At 37.7% G+C, this 27,500-nt stretch overlaps 1 protein-coding gene across 4 annotated transcripts in view; it reads right to left on the reverse strand.

Moving 5' to 3' along the window:
* LOC115218584 (fibrillin-1) overlaps window positions 1–27,500 on the reverse strand; it is a 653,797-nt gene that overhangs the window by 71,467 nt on the left and 554,830 nt on the right. For all 4 annotated transcript variants that reach the window (XM_036508171.1, XM_036508172.1, XM_029788478.2 and 1 more), the window contains 4 exons: window positions 23,446–23,568; window positions 22,270–22,389; window positions 11,806–11,994; window positions 8,719–8,841 (listed from right to left, as the gene is read on the reverse strand). In XM_036508171.1, coding sequence (XP_036364064.1) covers window positions 8,719–8,841; window positions 11,806–11,994; window positions 22,270–22,389; window positions 23,446–23,568 — 555 coding nt within the window. The remainder of the gene's footprint in view (window positions 1–8,718; window positions 8,842–11,805; window positions 11,995–22,269; window positions 22,390–23,445; window positions 23,569–27,500) is intronic.

The raw sequence follows: 27,500 nt of genomic DNA on the forward strand, positions 1-27,500 counted from the left end.
ATATTTTGCAGCAGGTAATTGATATAAATTTAAAGTGTAATAAATATTCTTGGCTTTGGCTAGACATCTGTCTTGTTGATAATGGTTTAACTTCACTAAGTTATATACGTATATATATATATATATATATATATAATATATATAATATATATACACACAACAACACACACATATATATTTATGTATATATTTATTCATATGTGTGTGTGTGTGTGTATGTACACAGATTCATACATATGTTTAGCTGTGTGGGTGTGAGTATGGACACACAGACACACACACACACACACACGTACTATGCTTGCACATGCATGTACACACATACATTCATACCTACATACATACATACATATGTACATATGTGTGTATGTAAGAGAGAGAGAAGAAGAAGGAGAAGAAGAAGACGTCGACGACGACGACGACGAAGAAGAAGAAGAAGAAGAAGAAGAAGAAGAAGAAGAAGAAGAAGAAAAAGAAGAAGAAAAAGAAGAAGGGGAAGAAAGAAGAAGAAGAAGAGAAGAAGAAGAAGAAGAAGAAGAAGAAGAAGAAGAAGAAGAAGAAGAAGAAGAAGAAGAAAGACAGAGACAGAGAAACAGAGAGTGAGTGTGTTTCTGTGTATTTGTGTCCGTGTTGAGAAATTTAGCGAAGTATCAAGTGAAGCATTTGATGCCATAGAGGAGCAGAACGTACAGAACGGTACTTGTAGAAGAGACAACCTGCTGAGGGTTACAAACTAAACCTTTGGCTGGGGTAAGATTCCAGCCAAAGCAAAGGTGGCACAGTCCAGGGCAGTGATATGGAGTGAGTCATAAAAATGAAGAGAGAGATTGGAATGACCGGAAAACAGCAGGCAGAGAAGAACTGTAATATAGAATTAGAAGGGAAGCTGAGTGCCAAGAGTATCTAAGCATGGGGTGAATAGGGAAAGTAAGATGTTTGTCAAGGTTGTTCAGCATATGTGGACCTGCAGCATGAAGTGTTTTCTGGATTGCAAGGCAGTACGTTAGAGGCAACAGAGGTGTGATATAAGCATGTGTGAATGGATAATAGCACACTTACAATAGCAAGCTACTTACCACACAGCCACTTCTGCACCTATATATACATACATATATATATACATATATATATATATATATATATATATAGATATATATATATATATATATATATATAATATATATATATATATAAAACACCATATATATATATATATATATATGTGTGTGTGTATATATATACATATATACATATATATATAACATACATATATATATATATGTATGTATATGTATATATACATATATACATATATATATACATACATACACATACATATACATATATATATATATATATATATGACACCCTATTGCGGACTACCTCATTGACAAATGACAGTGACCTTCTCTTCGTGGCAGGTGATTTCAATGGACATGTTGGACGACATGTCGGGGGCTTCCATGGCGTCCATGGAGGCTACGGTTTTGGCTCTCGTAATGAGGAGGGAACCAGGCTGCTGGAGTTCTGCGATGCAAATGACCTTATGGTCTGCAATACCAACTTCAGGAAACCCACCTCTCACCTAGTCACCTACCGTTCTGGCGGACACACCAGCCAGATTGACTACATCCTTGCCAGAAAAAGGAAAGGGGCTGATTATAAATGCCAAAACCTTTCCAGGCGAAGAATGTACTCCCCAACATAGATTAGTGGTTAGCGACTTCAGGATCAGAGCTAAATGGTTGCCCAGAAGAAGACCAGCTTGGAGGAGAAGGGTCTGGAAGCTTAAACATCCTGCAAATGGACAGAGATTTAGAGACATACTACTCGAGGCCTTTGACGAAATAGAAGGGGATATAGCTTCACTAAATGTGGAAGACAACTGGAGATTCCTACGGGACAATCTGCTGACAGCCACTGACCAGATCTGTGGATGGAGCAAAGTACCATCTCGACCCAGAGTAACATGGTGGTGGAACAATACTGTTGACAGGGCTATTAGACAAAAGAGACAGGCTTGGAAGGACTGGAAGAATGGTGGTAGCAGGGAATTGTATCAGACAGCCAGAAGGGAAGCTAGGAGACAGGTTTATCTAGCCAGAGGGGAAGCGGATAAGAAAAAATTTGCCAATATTCTGAGCCGTGAGGATGAAAGACTTGAGGTATTTCGTGTTGCAAGACAGTGTGTGTGAGAGAATCGTGATGTGGTAGGAGAGAAGTGTGTTCGCATGGATGATGGTTCACTTGCGCTAAATGAGGATGCAAAGAGAGAGGTTTGGAGATGCCACTATGAAAGGTTGCTGAATAAAGAAAATGAATGGGATAAAGAGAGTCTGCCGAATGTTGACCCAACAGAGGGACCAGCTATCCGAGTTGATAGTTCCGTGGTAGCTAAGGCAATTAGAAGCATGAAGACAGGGAAAGCCCCAGGCCCATCAGGAATTACTGCAGAGATGCTCAAAATATCTGGCAGTGTCGGCTATAGCCTGGTCACCCGTATAGTCAACCAGGTGATACACGAAGGAGTCATACCCAATGACTGGTGTAGCAGCACACTAGTCAACTGCTACAAAGGTAAAGGTGATGCCCTAGATACAAATAATTACAGAGGTATCAAGCTGTTGGATCAAGTAAGAAGGTTACGAGAGGGTCATAGCCCAACTAATTAGAGAGAGAGTTAGTTTAGATGAGATGCAGTTTGGGTTCGTGCCAGGGAAAAGTACCACTGATGTTATATTCCTGGTAAGGCAGCTGCAGGAGAAATACCTAGCCAAAGATAAGCCCCTGTACCTGGCTTTTGTTGACATGGAGAAAGCTTTTGATAGGGTCCCCCGATCCCTTATCTGGTGGTCAATGAGGAAACTGGGATAGATGAATGGCTGGTGAGGACTGTGCAAGCCATGTACAGAGATGCCGTAAGTAAGGTTAGGTTGGCAACATGTACACAGAAGAATTCAAAGTAGAGGTTGGGGTCCACCAGGGTTCAGTACTCAGCCCCCTCCTATTTATCATAGTTCCAGGCAATTACGGAGGAATCAAGACAGGTTGTCCCTGGGAGCTCCTCTACGCTGACGACCTTGCTCTTATTGCTGAGTCACTATCAGAGCTGGAGGAGAAGTTCCAGGTGTGGAAGGAGGGTTTAGAATCGAGGGGCCTTAGAGTCAACCTAGCTAAAACCAAAGTACTAATAAGTAGGAAGGTAGACAATCCACAAATGTCTTCAGAAGATGGCCCTGCTTGATCTGTAGAAAAGGTGTAGGTAGAAACTCTATAAGATGTACCCAGTGTAAGCTATGGACACATAAGAGGTGCAGCAATGTCAAAGGTAGGCTAACTGGGAAGATAGTTTTTGTATGTGGCAAATGCTCTGGAGCATTAACCTCGAAAATCTGCAGAAAATAACTTCCGTCACTTTCCAGGGGGAAAAACTAGAAGTAGTTGATAGCTTCCGTTATCTAGGTGACCAAGTCAGTAGTGGGGGTGGGTGCGCTGAAAGTGTAACTGCTAGAATAAGAATAGCCTGGGCAAAGTTTAGGGAGCTCTTACCTCTGCTGGTGACTAAAGGCCTCTCGCTCAGAGTAAAAGGCAGACTGTATGATGCGTGTGTACGAACAGCCATGCTACATGGCAGTGAAACATGGGCCGTGACTGCCGAGGACATGCGTAAGCTCGTGAGGAATGAAGCCAGTATGCTCCGATGGATGTGTAATGTCAGTGTACATACTCGACAGAGCGTTAGCACCTTGAGAGAAATGTTGTACCTAAGAGGCATCAGTTGTGGTGTGCAAGAGAGACGATTGCGCTGGTATGGTCATGTGGCGAGAATGGATGAAGATAGGTGTGTGAGAAAGTGCCAATCCTTAGCAGTTGAGGGAACCCGTGGAAGAGGTAGACCCAGGAAAACCTGGGACGAGGTGGTGAAGCACGACCTTCGAACTTTAGGCCTCACTGAGGAATGACCAGCGACCGAGACCTTTGGAAATATTCTGTACGTGAGAAGACCAGGCAGGACAAGTGAGCCCAGCCCACTTATGAATGCCTTCCCTCCCTTGGACACAAAGACCTGTTGAGGCAAGCGAAGTCGATATAGAACCTCATCCGACGACAGGCACCCATGCCAACCCCCTTGCTTGCGAAGACATGTTGGGGCAAGCAAAATCGAATTGAACCAGCCAGGATCCCTGGTCTGGTGGTACGTAAAAAGCACTATCCGACTCGTGGCCGATGCCAGCGCCGCCTCCACTGGCTTCCGTGCCGGTGGCACGTAAAATACACCAATCTGACCGTACGACAGGCACCCATGCCAACCCCCTTGCTTGCGAAGACATGTTGGGGCAAGTGAAATCGAATTGAACCAGCCAGGATCCCTGGTCTGGTGGTACGTAAAAAGCACTATCCGACTCGTGGCCGATGCCTCCACTGGCTTCCGTGCCGGTGGCACGTAAAATACACCAATCTGACCGTACGACAGGCACCCATGCCAACCCCCTTGCTTGCGAAGACATGTTGGGGCAAGCGAAAACGAAATCGAAATCGAATTGAACCAGCCAGGATCCCTGGTCTGGTGGTACGTAAAAAGCACTATCCGACTCGTGGCCGATGCCAGCACCCCTTCGTTTGGCTTCCGTGCAGGTGGCACATAAAATACACCAATCCGACCGTGGCCGTTGCCAGCCTCACCTGGCACCTGTGCAGGTGGCACGTAAAAAGCACCCACTACACTCACGGAGTGGTTGGCGTTAGGAAGGGCATCCAGCTGTAGAAACACTGCCAGATAAGACTGGAGCCTGGTGCAGCCTTCTGGCTTTCCAGATCCCCGGTCGAACCGTCCAACCCATGCTAGCATGGAGAACGGACGTTAAACGATGATGATGATGATGATGATGATGATATATACACTCTCGGAGTGGTTGGCGTTAGGAAGGGCATCCAGCTGTAGAAACACTGCCAGATCTGACTGGCCTGGTGCAGCCTTCGGGCTCCCCAGACCCCAGTTGAACCGTCCAACCCATGCTAGCATGGAAAGTGGACGTTAAACGATGATGATGATGATGATGATGATATATATATAAAATAGATAATGGTGTCATTGAGACCCAAAGGTGTCAGGTAATGTTAAATAAGTGCTATAGGCAGACCATAGTTAAGTTCCAGATTCGGTAATATTGCGAATAAAGGGTTCAGCATTGGTTCTGTGTCAGCGTGTGTATATACAATTTTTTTGCGAATTGATATAAAAAAACCAAGGCTGTATAGCTATTAGAGCATTTATAGATAGAAGGTCTTACAGCTATTTCTAGAATATTAATTAATAATAATATCCCTTCCTCAGAGATGGTGTGAGAGGAAAAATTAAGTCATAGTTAGTTTCGATGTGATACAAATAGAGAGTGAGGTAGAGGGAAGAAAATAGATGTAAGATATGTATGGTTATTGAATTCGTAAATCCGTTTTATAGGCATAATGGTATATATGTGTAATATTCCAATATCCTTTGAGTAAAATCCAAAAGTCCATTAGTCCATCCAGATATAGAGTATACATATGCAATGTAAGATTCTCTTAAAGTTGGTCATTCCCAGTAGGGAATTTATATAGTGTGTAGCAGATTTGAGGTTTGTGTTGAAACTGACCTAGAAATAGGCAGTGTATTAGTTTGGTCAAATTGAAAACAGGAAGAGAGGAATGACAAAAAAGAAAGGGAGAGAGAAAAAAGAATGAAAGAGAAAGAAGATTAATAAAAATAACAAAAAATAAAATAAAGAATAAAAACCCTGAAGGTATGAATAAAGGAAATAAGGAAAAGAAAAAAGAAAAATTAAGATATAGGTTGGTCAGTGGTCAGTGGATATTATATATATATATTATATATATATATATATATATATATATATATACACATATACATACATACATAATTCTTGCTGAGAAGTGCACGGATAAGGTTATACAGGTAATCAGAGTCTGCAATAGAGTACTTAAGCTCAGACTAGTCTTGCAGAATAGTATAGCTACAACTATATCTGCCTACTCCCTGCAAGTGGGTCTACCAAATGAACAGAAGGACCACTTTTATGATATTCTTCAGCAGGCTACCTCCAAGACGAGTGACAATGATGTCATCTTCATAGCTGGGCATGTCAGATGGTAGCCCAATATCTTCCATGCTGTTCATGGAATCAGCTTCCGAAATAAAGAAGAAACAAGTCTATTGGAGTTGTGTGATGCAAATAACCTTTCCGTCTGCAACACCAACTTCAGGAATCATAGTCCAACTAATTAGGGAGAGAGTTAGTCTAGATGAGATGCAGTCTGGCTTTGTGCCAAGTAGAAGCACCACTGATGCTATATTTCTGGTAAGGCAACTGCAGAAGAAATACCTTGCCAAAGATAAACCTCTGTACTGGGCTTTTATTGACTTAGAGAAAGCTTTTGATAGAGTCCCCTGATCCCTTATTTGGTGGTTAATGTGGAAATTAGGGATAGGCGAGTGGTTTGTGAGAGCTCTACAAGTTTTGTACAGGGATGCTACTAGTAAGGTGAGGGTGGGCAACGAGTACAGCGAAAAATTCAGGATACATGTAGGGGTTCACCAAGGATTGGTGCTGAGTCCCCTCTTGCTCATCATAGTCCTCCAGGCAATAACAGAGGAATTCAAGACAGGCTGAATCTGGGGAGCTCCTCTATGCTGATGACTTTGCTCTTATATATATATATATAATCTAAATAAGCAACAAGGATATCCAGAGGTAATGCAGTACGATCTCTCTTTTTACTCTCTTTTACTTGTTTCAGTCATTTGACTGCGGCCATGCTGGAGCACGGCCTTTGGTTGAGCAAATCAACCCCAGGGCTTATTCTTTGTAAGCCTAGTATTTATTCTATCGGTCGCTTTTGCGGAACTGCTAAGTTACAGGAACGTAAACACACCAACATCAGTTGTCAAGCAATGTTGGGGGGGACAAACACACAAACATATACACACACACACATACATATATATATATAATATATATATATATATTATATATATATATATATATATACACATATATACAACAGGCATTTTTCAGTTTCCGTCTACCAAATCCACTCACAAGGCTTTGGTTGGCCCGAGGCTATAGTAGAAGACACTTGCCCAAGGTTCCATGCAGTGGGAATGAACCTGGAACCATGTGGTTGGTAAGCAAGCTACTTTCCACACAGCCACTCCTGCATTTCAAGTAACTCCATTTAATTGAACAATGCAAACATTACATCAGTTTAAATGCAGAGCAATCCTCAGTTGCATAAGACAGATTTTAGTTAAATTAAAACAGTTTGACACATTAGTATAATTTTGCCTAAAATCTCCAAGAAGGTAAGGGGATAGACAAAGAACATACTGTCTTCACTTCAGCTTAGAAGCTACTAAGGTATCAGGAAGAAAGACTTGTTACAGATTTTGCTTGTCACTGTTTTTGCGGTCATTTTTGATTTATAGACTAGTTTATTAAATCCTATGTCTTTATGCAGCTGAGAATTGCTCTGCATTTAAATTGATGTAATGATTGCATTGTTCAATTAAATGGAGTTGCTTGAAACGATCATACTGCATTACGTCTGGATATCTTTATTTTGATTTTAATCACCTTATTTTGAAATTGCATGGATAATACTGAACTAAATTCTGGTGCCTCAAGTACCATATTCATCTGAATATATATATAGCATGGAAAGCGGACGTTAAACGATGATGATGATGATGATGATATATATATATACATATATCATCATCATCATCATTTAATGTCCGTTTTCCGTGCTAGCACAGGATATATATATATATATATATATATATATATATATACTCATTCTTTGTACCATGGGTTCAATGAAATGAAAGACATGCTGTTCTAGTATTGTTTTACAGTCAAATGCTCTACCTGTTGCTAACCCTTACATGTTTTCAAGGAAGGAAATATTCATTCCACTTCCCTTTAAAGGTGCAGAGTTTTCACACTTGTTTTGACAGGGAAATGACTGGAATTCACCTATTTTTATGCAATTTCAGAATATAGACATTCATATTAACACACATGCTCACACACACACACACACACATACTCACACACATATGTACAGTGAATTTTGTAGAGTTTCTGTCTGACAAATTCACTTACAAAGTATTGGTCAGTCTGAACCCCAAACCTTTGACTGTGAAGCAAACTGCTCAACCTATCATATATGTATTTGTGTGTGTGTGTGTGTGTGTGTGTGTGTGTGTACATATGGACATATACACATTAATACATTAAGACATTTATTAAAAGATTATACCGTCAGAAATATATTTGTACGTTTACTACATATATATGTATGTTGTGTGTATGTGTGTGTGTGTGTGTGTGTGTGAATGTTGTGCATATTCTACCTGTGTATGTGTGTGTGTGTGTGTGAGTGCGCATGCGTGTGTTTAAGCACTGTCATAGTTTCCATCAGTGCAACAGTCTTTATATGCGAAAAGTGATCAAAGCTGAAATGGTCCCTCAATAAGAGTAATAAAGCAATCATGTTGAAAAGAGTAAAAGATGGCTGTCTGATTATTGCATAATGAAAGTGTCGGATTATAATCAAATTCAAGTGTAATAGCGAACATTTCATATGCAATATTACTTTTAATGGAAAATAATATCAGAACACACAGACAGGCACCGGGTGTAACAATTTACTTACCTATGCAAGAATGTCCCTTTGGGTGAAGACTGTAGCCATCATTACATTTACAAAAGTAACTGCCTAATGTATTGACACACTTATGGTCACATTTACCGTTCTTCTTTTCACATTCATCAATATCTAAAATACAATAGAAGACAGTATCATAAATAATTAGCAGGATAGTGCTGAGAAGCAGACATAAAAACATACACAAAGGAACACATGCTTGTACAATGCTGTATTATTTCATATCCTTTACTCTTTGCACAAAACTATGATCCATATTTTGTCAGCGAGAAATGCTGGCATGCATTTATGAAAATGTTACATTCTAAATTCACTTAATATTTTTTTTACTATAGTTTAAAAAAATTTTTTTTTTATTTCCTCAATATCTAAAAACTGAAACAAGATCTTATTGTCAATGGTAAGATTTCAGTAAGAGATGCAAATATCTTTATCTGATATCAGACAGCATAATTTGATTACTGACGCAGTCACTATTGGAAAGAAAAAAAATACAGAGACAAGAAATGGAGAATGATTACCTAATAAGAAAATTGAGAAACAAGTAAATACAAAAGCATGTAAACGCATAAATCTAACAGAGTGAGATATACTGGGAAGGATAACAGAAGCCTTCTAATATTGTAAGGCTTAAATTAGAAATAAGGTGTGAGCAGAATATTAGAATAAAGATGTGGATGCTACTTGATGCAGTGAGTTAAGAAATTTTAATTAGAATTACTAAAATATGGAATGTTGTGGTGAATAAGTCTGATCTTTAGCAGCACAGTGATAACTCCAGACATGTTTTGGTCTTATTAGTTTTCATCAGTAAAACATAGTCTAACCATAAGTGTACATTTTTTGAACAACTACACAGATATTAGTGTTTGATGAATGAAAACTTAGTGTTGTAATGATTTAATGGAATGACTTAGGAAAAAAAGATACACAGGTATACATCTGCCTAAAAAACAAATAGTAATTTGGGCACAAGGATTCTATATTTAGTAAACATTTCATGATTATATTCTTTTGCAATTCAGAATGAGAATTAGTCATTAAGATAGTAATTGTTCACATCAGTAACTAATAAAAATTTCTTTGTTTATTACAACAATTATTTTTAACCCGAACTAAACTATGAAAATTTTATGCCATGGATACCTGTAGGTATTTTTTTACTGCAATTCCTACAAAAATAAAACTTCAGTTATCAACTCATAGTTCATATATCTCAGATGATGGCCAGATAACTGAAGAGATGGTGGCGTGGGTTTCCGCACCGACATCCGAAACTCGGAGTTTTACCAAAATGGATTAAGCAGAGAAGGAAGATTGATTTTGACAGAAAAACTTGAAAGCAATGTCCATATATGCTTTAGCTAGTGGAAGCAATGTTAATAGGATTTATATGCCCAATACTAGAATAGGGACAAGATTAGTTTGTTGTAAAAACTGCAGTTAGAGCAATGGTGTAGTCTGATTTGTAAGGAATAATGCAGAACCAATGCAGAAAGTTATTAGAAAAGCTAAAGTAGCCATGACTGAACTAGGATAATTGAAGAGCATTCAATGTGGGAACAAAAATGTATAGCACATGGTTTCAGGTTCAGTCCCACTGGGTGGCACCTTGAGCAAGTGTCTTCTACTATAGACTCAGACTGACCAAAGCCTTGTGAGTGGATTTGGTAGACGGAAACTGAAAGAAGCCCATTGTATATGTATGTATACATTTATGTGTATATATCTTTATGTTTGTGTTTGTCCCCCACCACCACTCGACAACTGGCGTTGGTGTGTTTACATCCCTGTAACTTAGCTGTTCAGCAACAAAGACTGATAGTATAAGTACTAGGTTTCAAAAAAATAATGTCCTAGGGTTGATTTGTTTGACTAAAACCCTTTAAGGCAGTGCTCCAGCATGACCACAGTCAAATGACTGAAACAAGTAAAAGGTAAGAGATATCTGAGATCTGTCTCCCTGCTAACTTCACTAAACAATTTAACTTCTGTCTTTGTCACTTAAATTATTGGTTTCAAAGTTTGGCACAAGGCCAGCAAGTATGGAGGAGGGGTTAAATCGATTACATCAACCCCACTACTCAACTGATACTTATTTTATCGATCCCAAAAGGATGAAAGGCAAAGTCAACCTCAGCAGAATTTGAACTCAGAACGTGGAGATGAATAAAATGTCACTAAGCATTTCGTCCGGCATGCTAACCACTCTGCCTTTTTTGTCATTTTAATTATTAACAAATCTTTTGGTGATGATTCTTACACCTTTAATCCTTGTCCCAAGACTTGATATCTACATGACTACGAAGTCAACTCAGATGGAATAATAAATGGTAATAAATGATGGGGAAGTTTGCCCTTATGGCAGTCTGTTTAACTGTAAATGTTAGTTGAAACAGTTTAAATGTTTAAAATCAGATACTGATATGTTTGATCTAACATTTCACCTGGTTTTGCTATCCATTACTAACAGCTGACCCCCACATATAGAGCAGACAAACATTGTCTGTCAGCTTTTGTTGCTATCATAACAACCATCTGTGTGTTAATGTTCTGACCTTCATGTAGCATCACATGGACAAATTCATGCCACACTAATGATATAATTCAAATAAGTATCAAAATAAATTTTAAAAATTAAGTCAGTCGTTGCTGTTTACTTAAGATATTTAAATATTGAAGCTACATAGAGCAATACATAGCACCACACTTTACATCAAAGAACTACTTGACTATAAAAGTACAGTATGTTACACTAGTACAAAAATACAATAGGTTACACTAGTGCATTTTATTATACCAAACCAGACCATATTACTACACTACTACTAACACTATCTTACATATTGCACAACACCAGACTGTATCTCACCTCAGTATTTCATTAGACCACCGAATTGTACGAGAGATCACATTATACTAAATAGATTAAAATATCAATATCTCTGTACCTCACTGCATTATTTTACAAAAGTATCATTCCATAAAACTGTTAGCAGTAGTAAACACCATCACAACGGTAGCAGGAGAAGCCTTAGTAAAATATCAAATTTGAACAAAATGAAATTGACTTACCTATGCATGTGACGTTATTCTTTGACCAGAAACCATTTTTTAAACATTTATAAGTTGACGAGCCACTCAACCGATAACCTTTATGGCACTGAACTTGACATTTGGAGCCAATTTTTATTTTCTGATTCAGTGGGCAACCGGAGTTTTTCACAAATGTATTTTCAGGGAGTTCAAACATATCACAATATCCTGTTTGGTAAAAAAGAAATAAATAAATAAAATCAACTATATAAAAAATTTCAAACATATATATCTGATGTATCTGGATTAAAAGACTTAAAGATCAATATTTTTCAAAGAAAATGATATAAGTAAACAATGCAAAGGTTAATATTCTTTTTTAGATATATTTATAGTTGAGAAACATTTCCCAGTCTTTTTGAAGTTCCTCTTGGATAGGAACGATAAAAAGAGCTTAGTGCAACTAAAGTGATTTATACAGAGATTAAAGTGTGTTTTGCTATTGTTGAATATCCCTAGCCAACTCAGCTTGAGAATATAGCACAGGAGGGAATATTTAGTATCATTCCATAAGAGATTGCTTACATTGGTCTAGTTTTGGGCCATGCTGTACACTGTACTGTGGTTGTGTGCAGTGAAGTGTAACTGAAAGTATGTTGTAGGAGATGTAGTGTTTTCTTATTTAATATGCAAGGTCTAGTCTGTTGTGGATTCGTCCTGCATTCTCGAGCATGCAATTTTGCTGTTTGGAGAGTTAGAAATTGGCAGGGCTTGACAATAATTCTTAGAATGGAAGAATGTTTCATATTGAAGCAGTTATTCATTATAATGGAGTATGTAATATTTAATAGAGAGCTTTGTGTTGTGCAAATGTAAGAGTTTGGGTGACAGTATGTTTGGATTAGATAGGAGCCACATCTAGCCTTGTTCAACAGAGTTGAAGACATTAGAGTAATGGTGAAAGAGATGGAAAAACTAAAAATGCGAGAATCTTGAAACTAAAATACACAAGAAATGGCAAATGAAAGGAACAACAACATCAATACTAGAGCACTAGGAATGGTAAGAAGAAAGAAATATGGACAAACACATAAACCATTCCAGTGCTGACACCGTTAAACACAGTCTATCATGCCAATAGTAGTCTGCTTGGGTACATTCTAACACTCTCAGCTCAGCAGCACAACTTAAACAGTACAGTCTGACCACAGCACTTACCTTATACAATAGCAATGGAATCTCCATTAGTTTTGACAATAAGTATTCAGTAGTTTGATCAACTGAATTTAATTATAAGTGGCTGAATATTCCATAACCATGAGCATCTTTATCTTAATCCTGTGGCCTAGTGTGACAAAGCTGGACTTTTGAATTATGGGTTTCTAAGCAGTTTCTGTTTATTCAGTTTCCTTCACAAAACCTGAGTTGACTTAAATCTTCGATAGCCAATTCTAAATATTACTATATATTATTCTTGTATTGGTTCCAGACATTGAGCTGCAGCCACGCAGGAGCTCCACCATTGAAGGGCTCTACTTAATCAAATCAACCCCAGGACTTATTTTGTTAAGTTTGGTACTGATCCTGTCCTTTCTCTATTTTACCGAATCATTAAGTTACAGTTACAGCAGCCGATTTCCAAGTAACCCACATTTTTCTTGTAGCTACTCCAGGAGAACATGGACGAAGAATAATAACATATGACATATTCAAATTTGATCCTTACTGTGATCGATACCAGCAATTATCTAGAAAGATCATACATAACAATAAACCTGTATAAATAATGAAAATTTACATATATGTATGTGTATTTATCTATGAGTGTGTTTACAGGTTTGTATATGTGTATGATTATGTGTTTACGTATATATATATATATATATATCTATTTGAGTGATTGTATGATTATGTGTGTATGTATGTAGGAATGTATTTGTGTATGTAAACAGCAATGTCATTATACCAAAGATATTCAACTGTGACATACTAACAGTCATCTTCAAAGATTATGGTTATCATCTATAGAAACAAAAGCCGATAACAATGGCATGAATAAATTTTTTTAAATTATGGAATTAAATGTGTTTTGACTTGCTGATTTTGAAATTGCTATTCATTCTCATCTAGACTTAAATTCTCGTAATATGTGTGTGTGTATGCACACACACACACAAACATATCCACACATAATAGATCAAATTTTTATGTACCATTTCTCAATTTAAATAACAATAATATATCCACTATTTACTATATGATATCTATCTATGTATTTTAATGTTGTTGCATGATATTTCTAATATATGTCTCCACAATCAAGGTTAAATGAAACATCTGCTTGCAAAACACACCAAAAAACGTTTGCATTGAACCATTATAAAGAGAAAGAATTTATGGAATTTTTTCACATACTGTGAAAGGAAAAATATTATACACCTAATTAAACAAATTAGAATCCCACAGAAAGCAAACTATTGGCGATTGTTTATTGATTCTTCAAAGAGAAGCGTCAGAGAGCTTTATTGTCTTGTTCATAACGATTTGTATCTTCTATACCTATAGGATAACTCTTGAAAACAAATGAATGTATGAAATTCTTTTTTTAAATGGTAAATCATCACAAACAGAATTTGTGCAAATTTAAAAGTAATTCCACTTACAATTCAAGGTGACTATATAAAATTTCCAGATTTTTTTAATCAATGCTAACACGTCTTTTTATACAGAAAGTATGATCACCTAGAAATAAATTTTTGCTAGAAGACAGCATTTTCTGATGCCTTAAAATTATATTAATATGTCAAGTTTGTAGCCAAGCAATATCTTGGCCAACCATTTCAATATCACAATTAAAGTTTCTTGGAAATACTAAGGACTGAATTTATAAGCAACTAGTGAAAAAAAATGTTTAATAACACATCATTGACTTGATGTGGAGTGGAAGCACTCCGTCGGTTACGGCGACGAGGGTTCCAGTTGATCCAAATCAATGGAACAGCCTTCTCGTGAAATTAACGTGTAGGTGGCTGAGCACTCCACAGACACGTGTACCCTCAACGTAGTTCTCGGGGATATTCAGCATGACACAGAGAGTGACAAGGCCGGCCCTTTGAAATACAGGTACAACAGAAACAGGAAGTAAGAGTGAGAGAAAGTTGTGGTGAAAGAGTACAGCAGGGATCACCACCATCCCCTGCCGGAGCCTCGTGGAGCTTTAGGTGTTTTCGCTCAATAAACACTCACAACACCCAGTCTGGAATCGAAACTGCGATCCTATGACCACGAGTCCGCTGCCCTAACCACTGGGCCATTGCGCCTCCACATGACTTGATGTAGGATGAGTGCGAAAATATAATTTCTACATTTCCATTTTCAGTATTTTGCAGAAATTGCGACTAGTGTAATGACAAGCAAGAACATTTGGAATCTCTTATTACAAAAGAAAAAAATATCTTAATCTATTATAATTCCTTTCACAGTTTGGATGTTTTATAGGAATATTAATTTGACTCTAGCATTCGATTGGTGTACTTTATTTTACAAACTCAGGATAAAATTAAAGTTGAATTTGAACTCAGAACATAAAGACACATAATTAAATAGGCAATCGTTTTGCTTGATTCTCTAATGATTCTGCCAGTCCAACATCTGTATAGATTTGTGCACCAGTAAATGAGTCAAAGAAATACAAGTGTGATGATAAGAGATATCACAGTACGAGAAATCCCTTAAAGTAGGCTTTAAAAAAATGATATGGTCAAGAAGCACCACAATGGAATTTCCAAGTCTTAACAAGCCCTGAAGGCCACTGAGCCATACAGGAACTGTGCCCTGTAGAAGGGTCCAAGACAGAGGGCATAAGATTATAGGGCATAAGGGTCCAAGATAAAAGGCAGAAAGCCTAGTTAGTTGCTCATGGGTCACAGTAAAAATAATCTCAGTGCCAAGTGCCTGGAAGAACTGGAAAGATTAACCAAAAAAAGGAAGAAAGAATGAAGGAAAGAAATGAAGAAAGAAATAATGAAGATCAACTGCAATGGCAAAAAGAACCACAAACACCAGTTTCCAGACCACCATCAGCCCAGATTCTGGGGATGGAAATTAATGTCCAATGCTAGAAATAGATAAAGTGATGAGCTGGTAGAATTGTTAGCACACTGGATAAATGCATAGTAGCATTTTGTCTCTCTTTACATTCTGAGTTCAAATTCCACTGACTTTACCTTTCATCATCTTAGGGTCAATAAAATCAGTTCCAGCTGAACATTGAGGTCGATACAATCAACAAATCCACTCCCCCAATCTTGTTGGTCTTGTGACAAAATTTGAAACCATTATTATTATTATTATATTATTATTATTATTATTATTATTATTATTATTATTATTGCCTTTGCACAACTTCTAATGCTGGAGATGTACTAAGCACCTTCCGGAGAATTCAAGTGGTTCCAAGCAGTGCTCTTTTCTGCAAGTGCTCCACCCTTATTGCAGCCCTTATTTGTTCCATGTACTTCCCGAGATTTTTACCCACTGTTCCCAGGGCTCTGACAGTTATTGGTACTACTGCTACCTTTTCCATCGACCACAACTGCTTTACCTCCCAAGCTAACTTGTCATACCTATCGACTTTTCTTTCTTCTTTATCGCATACCTTGTTGTCAGCTGGGCATGCTATATCTATGATCCAGCATAATTTGGTTCCTTTCTCAATTAAGACAATGTCTTGCTTCCTATTCTCTATCTCATGGTCGCACTGAATCATAAAATCCCACAGGATCTTTGCATTATCATTTTTGATGATGCCTTCGGGTTTGTGGTCATACCAATTTTTTCCTCTGTCAAATCCATACTTGTTGCAAAGTGTTCAATGGACAAGCCTAGCTATATTGTCATGGCATATCTTATATTCCTTTTGGGCTAGTGGCTTACATTGGCTGGTAATATGCCATACGGTTTCACTATTTTGTCCACAGATTCTGCGTTTATCACTTTCTGATGTGTTGTCTGCTCTATATTTTATGTAGTTTGTTCTTAGTGCTTGCTCTTGAGCAGCACAGATTATTAGAGCCTCCATTTCCGGTTTTAAATCACTTTTAGTCATCCACAGCCATCATTTTTCTCTGTCTGTCTTATATTCAACATCTCTATCAAATTGTCCCTGCATTCTTTTCTTTACCCATCTATTTTCAGTTTCAATCATTTTCAGTTGCTTGTATGATGCTTTATAAAGATAAAGCACCATACAATCTTTCCTCATACACAAGCCTGACCTTCTTACTTCTAATAATAGTGGTTCTGTGGCATTTTTTATATACCATGCTATGTTGTTTACTTCTGCTCTAATGCTGTGTTCACATCCAATAAGTCCTCCTCTTCCTCTTTTTCTTCGTACAAACAGTCTGTCTGTGTCACTTTTTGGGTGGAGTGACCCATATCTAGTTAGCAACTTTCTTGTCTTTCTGTCTAAGCTGTTTAGTTCGTCTACTGTCCATGCGATACCCCTGCTCCATATCTAAGGAGTGAAACCGCCCAGGTGTTGATAGCTTCAATCTTATTCCGTCTGTTTAACTTCAACTTAAGGACTAGTCTTAGTCTGTGCAAGTACTCCACCTTAAGTTTTTCTGTCATTTCTTTCTCCATCAATTTATCCATTTCTAAAATCCCCAAGTTCTTATAGCCCATCTCTTCTATCTGCTTCATAACCTCCCCCGACGGTATCTTTAACCCGTCCATATACTTGATTTTGCTTCTCTTCAAGACTAACACACCACACATTCTAGGTCCCAACTCCATTTTGATATCAGCACTGAAAATATACACTGTATCAACGAGGGAACTGACTTGGGTTTCATCTTTACCATAAAGTTTGAGATTATCCATGAATAACATATGGTCAACGTTTTGTTGGCGGCTGTTGAATATATACCCAGCTTTTGCCTTCCTCAGAATCAGTGTTAGTGGTGTCAAGCACAGTACAAAGATCAGTGAGGACAGGCAGTCCCCTTGGAAGATGCCCCTCCTGATTTCTACAGTCCCTAAACTTCTTCCATATGCTGTTAGGTCTGTCCTCCAATTCACCATACTTTTTCCAAGCAATTGCTAAACATTTGATGCAATACCAATAGGTTCATACACTCCATAATCCAAGAATGTGGGATCATATCGTACGATTTATGATAGTCAATCCATGACATGGCTAAGTTACTTTACCTCCTCTTGCAGTCTCTAAGTACAGTTTTGTCTATCAGGAATTTATCCTTGGTACCTCTGCACTTACACTTGGAACCCTTCTGCTCATGTGACAGGACTCCATTTTTTACCAGATATTCATACATTGACTCTATGAGTATTTCAGTCAATACTTTCCACATAAGTGGCAGACAGGATATCATCCTGTAATTGTCTACCGTACTGCCTTTTTTGATGTTTTTCAAGTACCGCACTATCCTACCCAATGTCAACTACTCAGGTATTACTTGGTCGGCATTTAACAAAGTGTTGAGTTACGCAGCTATTCGTGCATGACATTCGCCAAATCTTTTGATCCAGTAGACTTGAACTCCATCTGGTCCTGGGGACTTCTAGTTGCCCATTTTCTGCTGATTTCCTTCACTTCCCTAACTGAAATGACTAGTTCTGCTTATTTTGGTCAGACTACTGTTTGCTTTAATTCATGCAGCTAATCAGCATCCTTCTTGTGCTCCTTGTCTTTGCTCCAGATGTCACTTCAAAACCTTTGACTTTCATTGTTGTCTGGTATCAACTTTTCATCTGTACACACTACATATTTTTCTTTATAGAATCTCTTCTGATCTACTCTGAATAACCTTTTCTGATGGTAACCCTTAATTTTTTGGTCGTATCTTACCATCTTTGCTTTCTTTGCAATCAGGTGCTGCTGCAGTTCCTCCATTACCACTTTCAGGCCCTTTTTTTCAATATTATACTTCCTTTCCAGTGCCCTGTATTTTTGTTTGCTTTTAAGCTTTCCTTGCTCTTTTCTGTCTAAAACAGAAGTTTCTTTTGAGAGCATGTCTAACCCTGCCTGTATTCTTCTTTTCCACCATGGGTCTTTTCTTTTATCACTCCCATTGTATTCCTGTAGGTCTATAAATAGATTTGGCAGTTGGTGGGGAGATCAGCCATAGAGATTATATACAATCTTAGCACCCTTTGGGTCAACAGAGGTCAAATGTGTTTACTACTACCATCGACCACTGAGAGTGCTGACCTTACCTTTGAGAAGAAGTAATTCAACCTGTTCTATATTTGTAATTACTGGTAGAGAAAACAATAATACATACATACATATATACTGATATTCATGCCGTTGAATTTTATTATTATTATTATTATTATTATTATTATTATTATGCCTTGGCTTTGCTTTAATTTATACAAGTTGCACCCAGGTGTCATCCAGAGATGTCAAAGGTCAACAAGATTTTGCATCTAAAAATTTTAACAAGTGAGGTATCATGCAACAGAAAAAAAACTGATGTCTATGTGGGGGGGGGGGAAGAACACACTGAATTTGTATGGTTGCATTTACAAGGATAGGAATTTATGTAGAATATGTGAAGTGTAAATAAGTATGATCTTTTGCAATTCACTTGTTTTGGAGCTGCCAGAAACTTGGTCTGCATATTTGTTTGCTCCTCTTGATTTCATTCCAAGTGTCTCAATAACAATGTTGTTTCTTTGAAATGCTATATTATTCCAATTTCAATCTCTAAATCCTTATATTTCCTCAACTTCTCAAAAGTTTTCAGATATGTTTTTGTCAGCCAGGCCTGTAACATTAACCAAAAGACAAGTCTTGTAAACATGATTTTTCATGGTGATATCTGGTTGGTTAGTCTGTATTTCTTGATCAGTTCGAGCACTGAAATTCCAAAGGATGGTAACCTCAGCATTCTGCACAACTTGAATTGATTTGTGTTCCCACTAATTCTCTTTGAGAGGGAGATTGCCGTAAGCATATTGACCAATGTATGTCCTGAGCTGCCCTGTCATGTCTCAACATGTACTTTAAAAGTGGTAGTTAGCTGCATCTAGAGATTATGTGGTTAGCTGTTTCTGAATGTTCGCCACATATGTGGCAGAATAGATTGCTTTCCAGTCTCAGAACATTACACTGGTAATTCCTAATTGGAAGGCATTGATCCTGGGCAACAATGATTTACTCCTCAGTTTTTGGTTTAAGTGAGAGCATGTAAATCATTGACGAATAAGGGTTTGGTTTACATTAGGGTCACTGGCTCTACTCAAATATTTGCCATGCAGTGGTTTTCATTCTAATTTCTTCTAAGTGTATTGAAGGCTGATTTGTTTGGCTATATTTTTTTTTATTTGTTTTGTCATGTCTGTTAGGGATATTTTTTCTTTGAGTACTGGTTCTTCTAGCTGCATTTCTCAAAAGTATATTCTTCCATTTTTCGTCATTTAGTAAAACTTTTTGGTGTCTTTATGTTTCCGAGCCAGCTTTAACATCCAGCTGTTTGTGTGTTACAGATAGACAGAAATACCCACATTTACAATTTTCAATGAGATTTAAGACTGCCTTCTTCTCTCCAAGGGTCGATCCCTGCTTTTGAGTGATGCATATGAAGCACTGTCATCAGCTTTCAGATTTTGACATCAACTTTGGTGCTTTCAGAGATAGAGCAGTTTATAACATCAAAGCTGTATCTGATTGCAGACAAGGCCAGCATGTTCAGGGCCTCAACTCAGATTTCAGAATAACTCTTACTGTCCAACAGCACTTTTCTTATCCTTTCTCTCATTAGTGATGTTTAATCCCATCTCCTTCACATACTCCTAGATACTCAGGTTCTATTATTATTATTGTTGTTGTTGTTGTTGTTGTTGTTGTTGTTGTTGTTGTTGTTGTTGTTGTTGTTGTTGTTGTTGTTGTTGTTGTTGTTGTTGCTGCTGCTGCTGCTGCTGCTGCTGCTGTTGTTGCTTTTACTACTACAACTTCTAATAACAATAATGTTTTCAAATTTTGGCACAAGGCCAGCAACTCAAGGGAGGGATTAAGTCAATTACACTGACCCCCAGTGTTCAACTGGTACCTATTTTACCAACCCTGAAAGAATGAAAGACAAAGTCAACATTGGTGGAATTTGAATTCAGAATGTAAAGACGGATGAAATGCCAGGAAGCATTTTGCCTGGTGCACTAATGACTCAGCCAGATTGCTGCCTCACTACTTCTAGCAACAACAACAACAACAACAACAGCAGCAGCAGCAGCAGCAGCAGCAGCAACAGCAGTGGAGGCGCAATGGCCCAATGGTTAGGGCAGCAGACTCGTGGTTGGAGGATCGTGGTTTCGATTCTCAGAACTGGGCGTTGTATGTGTTTATTGAGCGAAAACACCTAAAGCTTCACGAGGCTCTGGCAGGGGGTGGTGTCGACCCCTGTTGTACTCTTTCGCTCCAACTTTCCCTCACTCTTTTTTCCTGTTTCTTGTCCCCAACTTCCTATGCAACCGCTGAACCTGGATGCACATTCATCCATCCGTCGATGCTCTCGGTGTCGGGGGGTTGACCTGCTTTCTCTTCTGCGGGTCTTACGAATAACAAAGGACCACGTTTCGGATTTCTCCCACTAACTGGGACAAAGACCACTTTGCTCAACAAACAAACTAACAAACAAAGCAGCAACAGCAACAACAACAACAACAACATCCACAAGATCGCAAACCTGTAAAGGTACTCCACGAGACTGCTATATTCAAGCATTTCTCAATAACATAAGAAACCTAAGTAAAGCGAAATGATTTTTAGTTGGAATCAAAATTAATATGCTGGATATTTACATTTAATCTACAGCACTAAATACCAGGTTCTGCCTGTAACATTCGCTGTTTAAACGTTTTGTATTATTATTTGTTAACACAGATCATCACTAGTTCCCTTGGATTTTTACTGTTTTTATTAAATATTGTAGAAAATGCTGCACACAACAAGTGACAACATATAATCTACAAGTAGAGAAAACGATAGAAAAAATAGGTAAAAAAAACTACACTAAAGCACAGAAGTAGCAGTGTGGTAAGTAGCTTGCTTACCAACCACATGGTTCTGGGTTCAGTCCCACTGCATGGCACCTTGGGCAAGTGTCTTTTACTATAGCCTCGGGCTGACCAAAGCCTTGTGAGTGGATTTGGTAGACAGAAACTGAAAGAAGCCCGTCGTATATATGTGTATATATATATATATGTGTGTGTGTGTGTGTGTGTGTGTGTGTGTGTGTATGTTTGTGTGTCAGTGTTTGTTCCCCCAACATCACTTGACAACCAATGCTGGTGTGTTCACGTCCCCGTAACTTAGTGGTTCGGCAAAAGACACAGATAGAATAAGTACCAGGCTTGCAAAGAATAAGTCCTCTGGTCGATTTGCTTGACTAAAGGCGGTGTTCCTGCATGGCCGCAGTCAAATGACTGAAACAAGTAAAAGAGCAAAAGAGTAAAGTCTTAATATTTACTTACCAACACAAGAATGTTTGTCCATATCCAAAGTGAAACCTGAATTACATACACAACGGTAACTGCCCATAGTGTTAAAGCACAAATGTTCACATTGGTTGTTTTGGTGACATTCATTGATATCTAGAAAAGCATGCAAGACAGTTGTACAGCTCACATTAATATTACATTGAAGAGACAAACAGGTGATTTATAAGAACTTATATATATATATCATCAATGGTATTTTTTCTTTACTTACTGGATGTGAAGAAAGGGGCAATGTACCCCATGGTCTTACAGGCCCTCCTAAACCAATGAAATTGATATTAATACTTCCCTTCAATCTTTTTGTCATGCCAGCAGGAAGGAAATGAAGGATTTCCAGAGGGATGATGTAATGAGTAGGCATGACTAGGCACCTTGATTAATGCAGAGCCTAATGCAAGGGCACAAGATGAGTGGAGGAGAAGTGAGTGGGACAGGAATATTTGAGTGGAGCTGGCAATGGTCTAGCCAGCTCTGAAGAGTAGAGACCATTATATAACAGCTACAGAAAAGAAAGAGATAAGAGCATAATTGTGAGCCAGAGCTTGTATTGTTTCTGCAAATGACTTAGTCTGTTTGGTATCACTTTTCTGGATGCAGCCAGCATTTGTATGTGTAGTGGCAGCACCATGCTTTATGTGCAAACAATACTCCATTACAGGCCTAACCTGAGCTTTGTGGAGAATCAATAGTTGTTTAGGGCTGAAGTATCTTCTGGGACAGTCACTGGGCGACGTGGTTCTAGCTACATTAGGGGTGTGCTTTCACTAGAAGAGGTCTGTGGTAACAATGTGCCCTAACATTCTGGCAGTTGCTAAAGTAATTAAATGGAACTACATTAAAACATTCCCACTCTCAGACTTCCTCAGCTGAAATTTATGCAACTCCCCGAACTCCATTTGTCGAGAGCAACAGAGAATAAAACAACCAGCAATAGAGAATAAAAAACAATTGCTTCATTATTTCATTTGCAAATAGCCAAATTTGCAACAAGTGCAAATTTAAAGAAAAAAATGATAGAAAATATAAATGAAAATAAAATCAATGGAGTCTGAACTCATACAATAATGTTCGTTATTCCTCTATAACAAATACCTTTTTACCAAACTAAATTCAATACAATAATTTGAAAGAATGTAGGTGTTCACTCACCTGAACATGAACGGTTATCAGGGTGCAGTGAAAAGCCAGCATCACAGCTACAGACATAACTTCCATTCATGTTGTGACAATTTTGTTCACAGTTTCCATTATTTTCCTGGCATTGGTCAATATCTGGAAATTATACATATACTTCATACATATTATATATATATACTAGCAGTATCACCCGGCGTTGCTCGGGTTTGTAAGGGAAATAACTATATAAGGATTTTTAGAGAGTTATAGCCAAAAAATAGCAAAAAAATGCATTAAAAATGGAAAAAAAATGATGGTAAATTTTTTTTAAATCGTTGACTCATCGTAGACATTTTTAGAAAGTTACTTCACTTATATAATAGCGAAAAAAATGCATTAAAATGGAAAAAAATGATGTTAAATTTTTTTTTAAATCGTAGACTCATTGTAGACGTGCGCTAATACCCAGAAGGGCTCGATATGAATCACGACTATAAGATACCCGGTTTTGGTTAAACTGCACCGCAAAATGTGGGAGTAGTTAGGAATCTAAATCGTAGGAGACAGACACACAACTTGACTTTTATATATAAAGATATATACATACACACACATACACACGTGCATACATACATATACATAGACATATATATATACATATATATATGCATACATGCATACATACATATACATATATAATATATATATATATATATGATTTTGTGTGCATATGTCCATGTGTGTGTATGTGTGAACATGTGTGTGCATGTGCATGTATGTGTATATGTGTGTGTACATCTGTGTGTGTCTATTTTTATATGCCTACAAATAGAGAACATCAACTAAATAAAGGACACGCAAGTATAAATATACTCACAAACACGTGTATATATGTGGATACGTATGTATTCTTCATGCATTACACAACGTTTGGAGATAATTTGAAATCTAAAGCATACTTTTCTGTAATAAAATGCTGTGATATCATTGCCATACTAATTTTATTACAAGCATTTTGCATGTTTGCAAATGTCAGGTGACTATTTAAAGTGGCTATCACTACCAGGTAACCAAAATATTTTGAGTATTCAACTGGATAAACGCATGAACAAAAGGACGGACTACATGTGACTGTAACTGGATTTGGATAAACACTAGACAATGAATGAAATTAGTGATATAGATGACAATAACAACAAACTTTCAATTGCTAACCCAAATATAACAGAAGCTTAGTTCTGTGAACAAAATTTCTTTTGAACTCTAATAATTCTTTCTGCTATAGGCATAAGACCTGAAACTTAAGGAGAGGAGGTCTAGTTGATTACATTGTCTGCAGGACTCAACTGGTACTTATTTATCAACCACAAACGAATTAAAGGCAGAGTCAACTTGGGTGCTATTTGAACTCAGAACATAAAAGCAGATGACATGTCACTAATCATTTTGTCCAGCATGTTAACAATTCTGCCAGCTCACCACCTTTACTGCCGAACACTGATAATAATAATGATAATAATAATAATAATAATAATAATAATAATAATAATAATAATAATAATAATAATAATAATAATAATAATAATAATAATAATAATAATAATAATAATAATAATAATAATGATGATGATGATGATGATGATAATGATAAGAAAAAAAACACAAATGACAGATTTGTTTATATTTAAAGCAAGTATGATAGTGGCATGAAAAGTTGAAGAATAGTGAAAGCTGTGCAACTTGAAACAATGAAATCTAGAAATATAAGATCTGTGATATTATCATGAGTTTGTCCTTAAAAGAAATTGATAAATTGATGAAAGGTTCAGATTCTTATCACAACATCAAAATCTGACTGAATCTACAAAGTGTTTTCTCAAAGATTATGTGATGAGTCAGTTCATGTTTGTAAATTTGATAAAATTTGAACTGAAAGACTCTGTGAAGAAGATGCTATGATTCATATGAAATTCATAGATAGAATGCAATCATGTGAACATTATTTGAACTCCTTAGAATATATTCAGTCAGGTGATCCAAATTTTAATGTAAGCATTAAATTCCATCAGCAGCTTGAAATGATTTCTAAATTTCAAATGACTGAAATGCATGCATGCACACATGCACACAAGCATACATACATGCACATTGTGTCACATGTTAATAGAAATAGATATGAATCTGATTCTAAATATGTAACTTTCATAGATATATTCAATATACTCCATAAAAATGTATTGCACTTGGTAAAGTTTGTTTTAAAAGAGAGGGGAAAAAACATTCCCCGCCTCCACCCCCCTACTCGAAAAATGGTGAGGAAATTGAAAATGTAGGTTCTGCAAGTTTTTTTTTAAAAGAAATTGGCATAAAAATACTTCAAGGATAAATTAAAACTCAATAGTTTTAATGCTAAAACACAGGTTGACACTTGCAGAAAATGTGATCTCAAACTAAAGCAATTTGACGGATCATCCATTGAAATTTTTTGGAAAGTTTTTGATACATTGTTGATGAACCTAAAAAATATCCCAGTAGGATTAGGAGGGACATAATGTTGATAGTTCAACATTAATTCATAAAAGTGAAGCTCTACAGGATAATTTGAAGACTAAGGGGTTTTTAAAGTGAGTATCAGTCAGAGTGAAAGTGAGGAAACTAAATGGTTTCAAATTTTGGCACAAGGCCAGTAATTTGAGAGGTGGTTGTAAATCAATTACATCAACCACATTATTAAACTGGTACTTATTTTATCAACCCTGGAAGGATGAAGGGCAAAGTTGGTCTCAGTGGTGTGCTAATGATACTGCCAATTCACATACAAACATACAAACATCCAAACATACACATGCACACACACAGACGCATACATACACACATGTGAACAAACACATACACACAACACCCTGACAAATACAAATCACACTCATACACAAACGTGCACACATATACATACACCATCCTGCTAAATATAAAACACACTCTACCCCTCCTACATACCATTTCCTGGGCCTTCTCTTGACTCCAGTCCAACCCCTCCACTTCCCATGCCACGTCTTCTCAACCCCACCACTTCCCTTGAATGCACCCATAATCCACATGACCTTCTGGTCTGTAGTTACTTCACTACTCCTGGCACCCAACCTGGCTCCTTCCTTTGCTCTCGCCCATGCTGTCACACCTGCCCCTACCTCTCTTACACCATTATCCCCACCAGCATCTACCACTGCCCCTACCATATCACCAACTCATTTACCTACAAATCCAGCAATGTCATCTAATATATCTCCTGCACTCTCTGTCCTTCCCTGTACATTGGCCAAAGAGGATGCTATTTAGCTAACCAGTTCACTGAACATCTTTGAGACATCAGACTTAGCAATGATAGTCTGTTCTTGAGTAACATCCATTCGACTGGTCATCCATTACAACATCAGTTTGTGTTCAGAGTTTGTCTTCATACAGAGGCCACCTGGACTCCTGCTTCAGCCATGAACACGAATTGGTTTTCTCTCTTCCTTCCTTTGCTCCTTATGGTCTTAAATCATCACCTTTCTTCACCTAAAGCCAACCCTACACACCTCCCACCTCTAACTTCCCCTTTTCCTCCCCCACAGCATTCCACAAGCACCCTTATGCACTGTTCAACACACCACACACCATTATGCACCCCCCACACACAACCATATGCACACCCCCACACACAACCATATGCACATGCACACACACTCACACCTTCCCACTCCACACACACTAGCACCCATTACCTCCCAACCCCTAACTCCTATCTCACCTCTCACCTCCAAGCCTTCCCCTCCACACTATACAATATTCACTCACAAAAACACACGCAATACACATCCACATGACATGCGGGAACACAGACAATATACACATGCACACAACTCACATAAACACATACAACTTTCATGCATAAACGTACACAATACACACACACACATGTGCACACACTGTTCAAACAGACACACATTAACTGCTACACACAAGCCTTTGCCCACACACGCATCTGATAACCTCACATACGCGTAATATACACAACCACTCACACTCTCACACATATACATACATCA

Source organism: Octopus sinensis, linkage group LG13, assembly GCF_006345805.1.
Source record: "Octopus sinensis linkage group LG13, ASM634580v1, whole genome shotgun sequence".
In the NCBI taxonomy this organism is placed as follows: domain Eukaryota; kingdom Metazoa; phylum Mollusca; class Cephalopoda; order Octopoda; family Octopodidae; genus Octopus; species Octopus sinensis.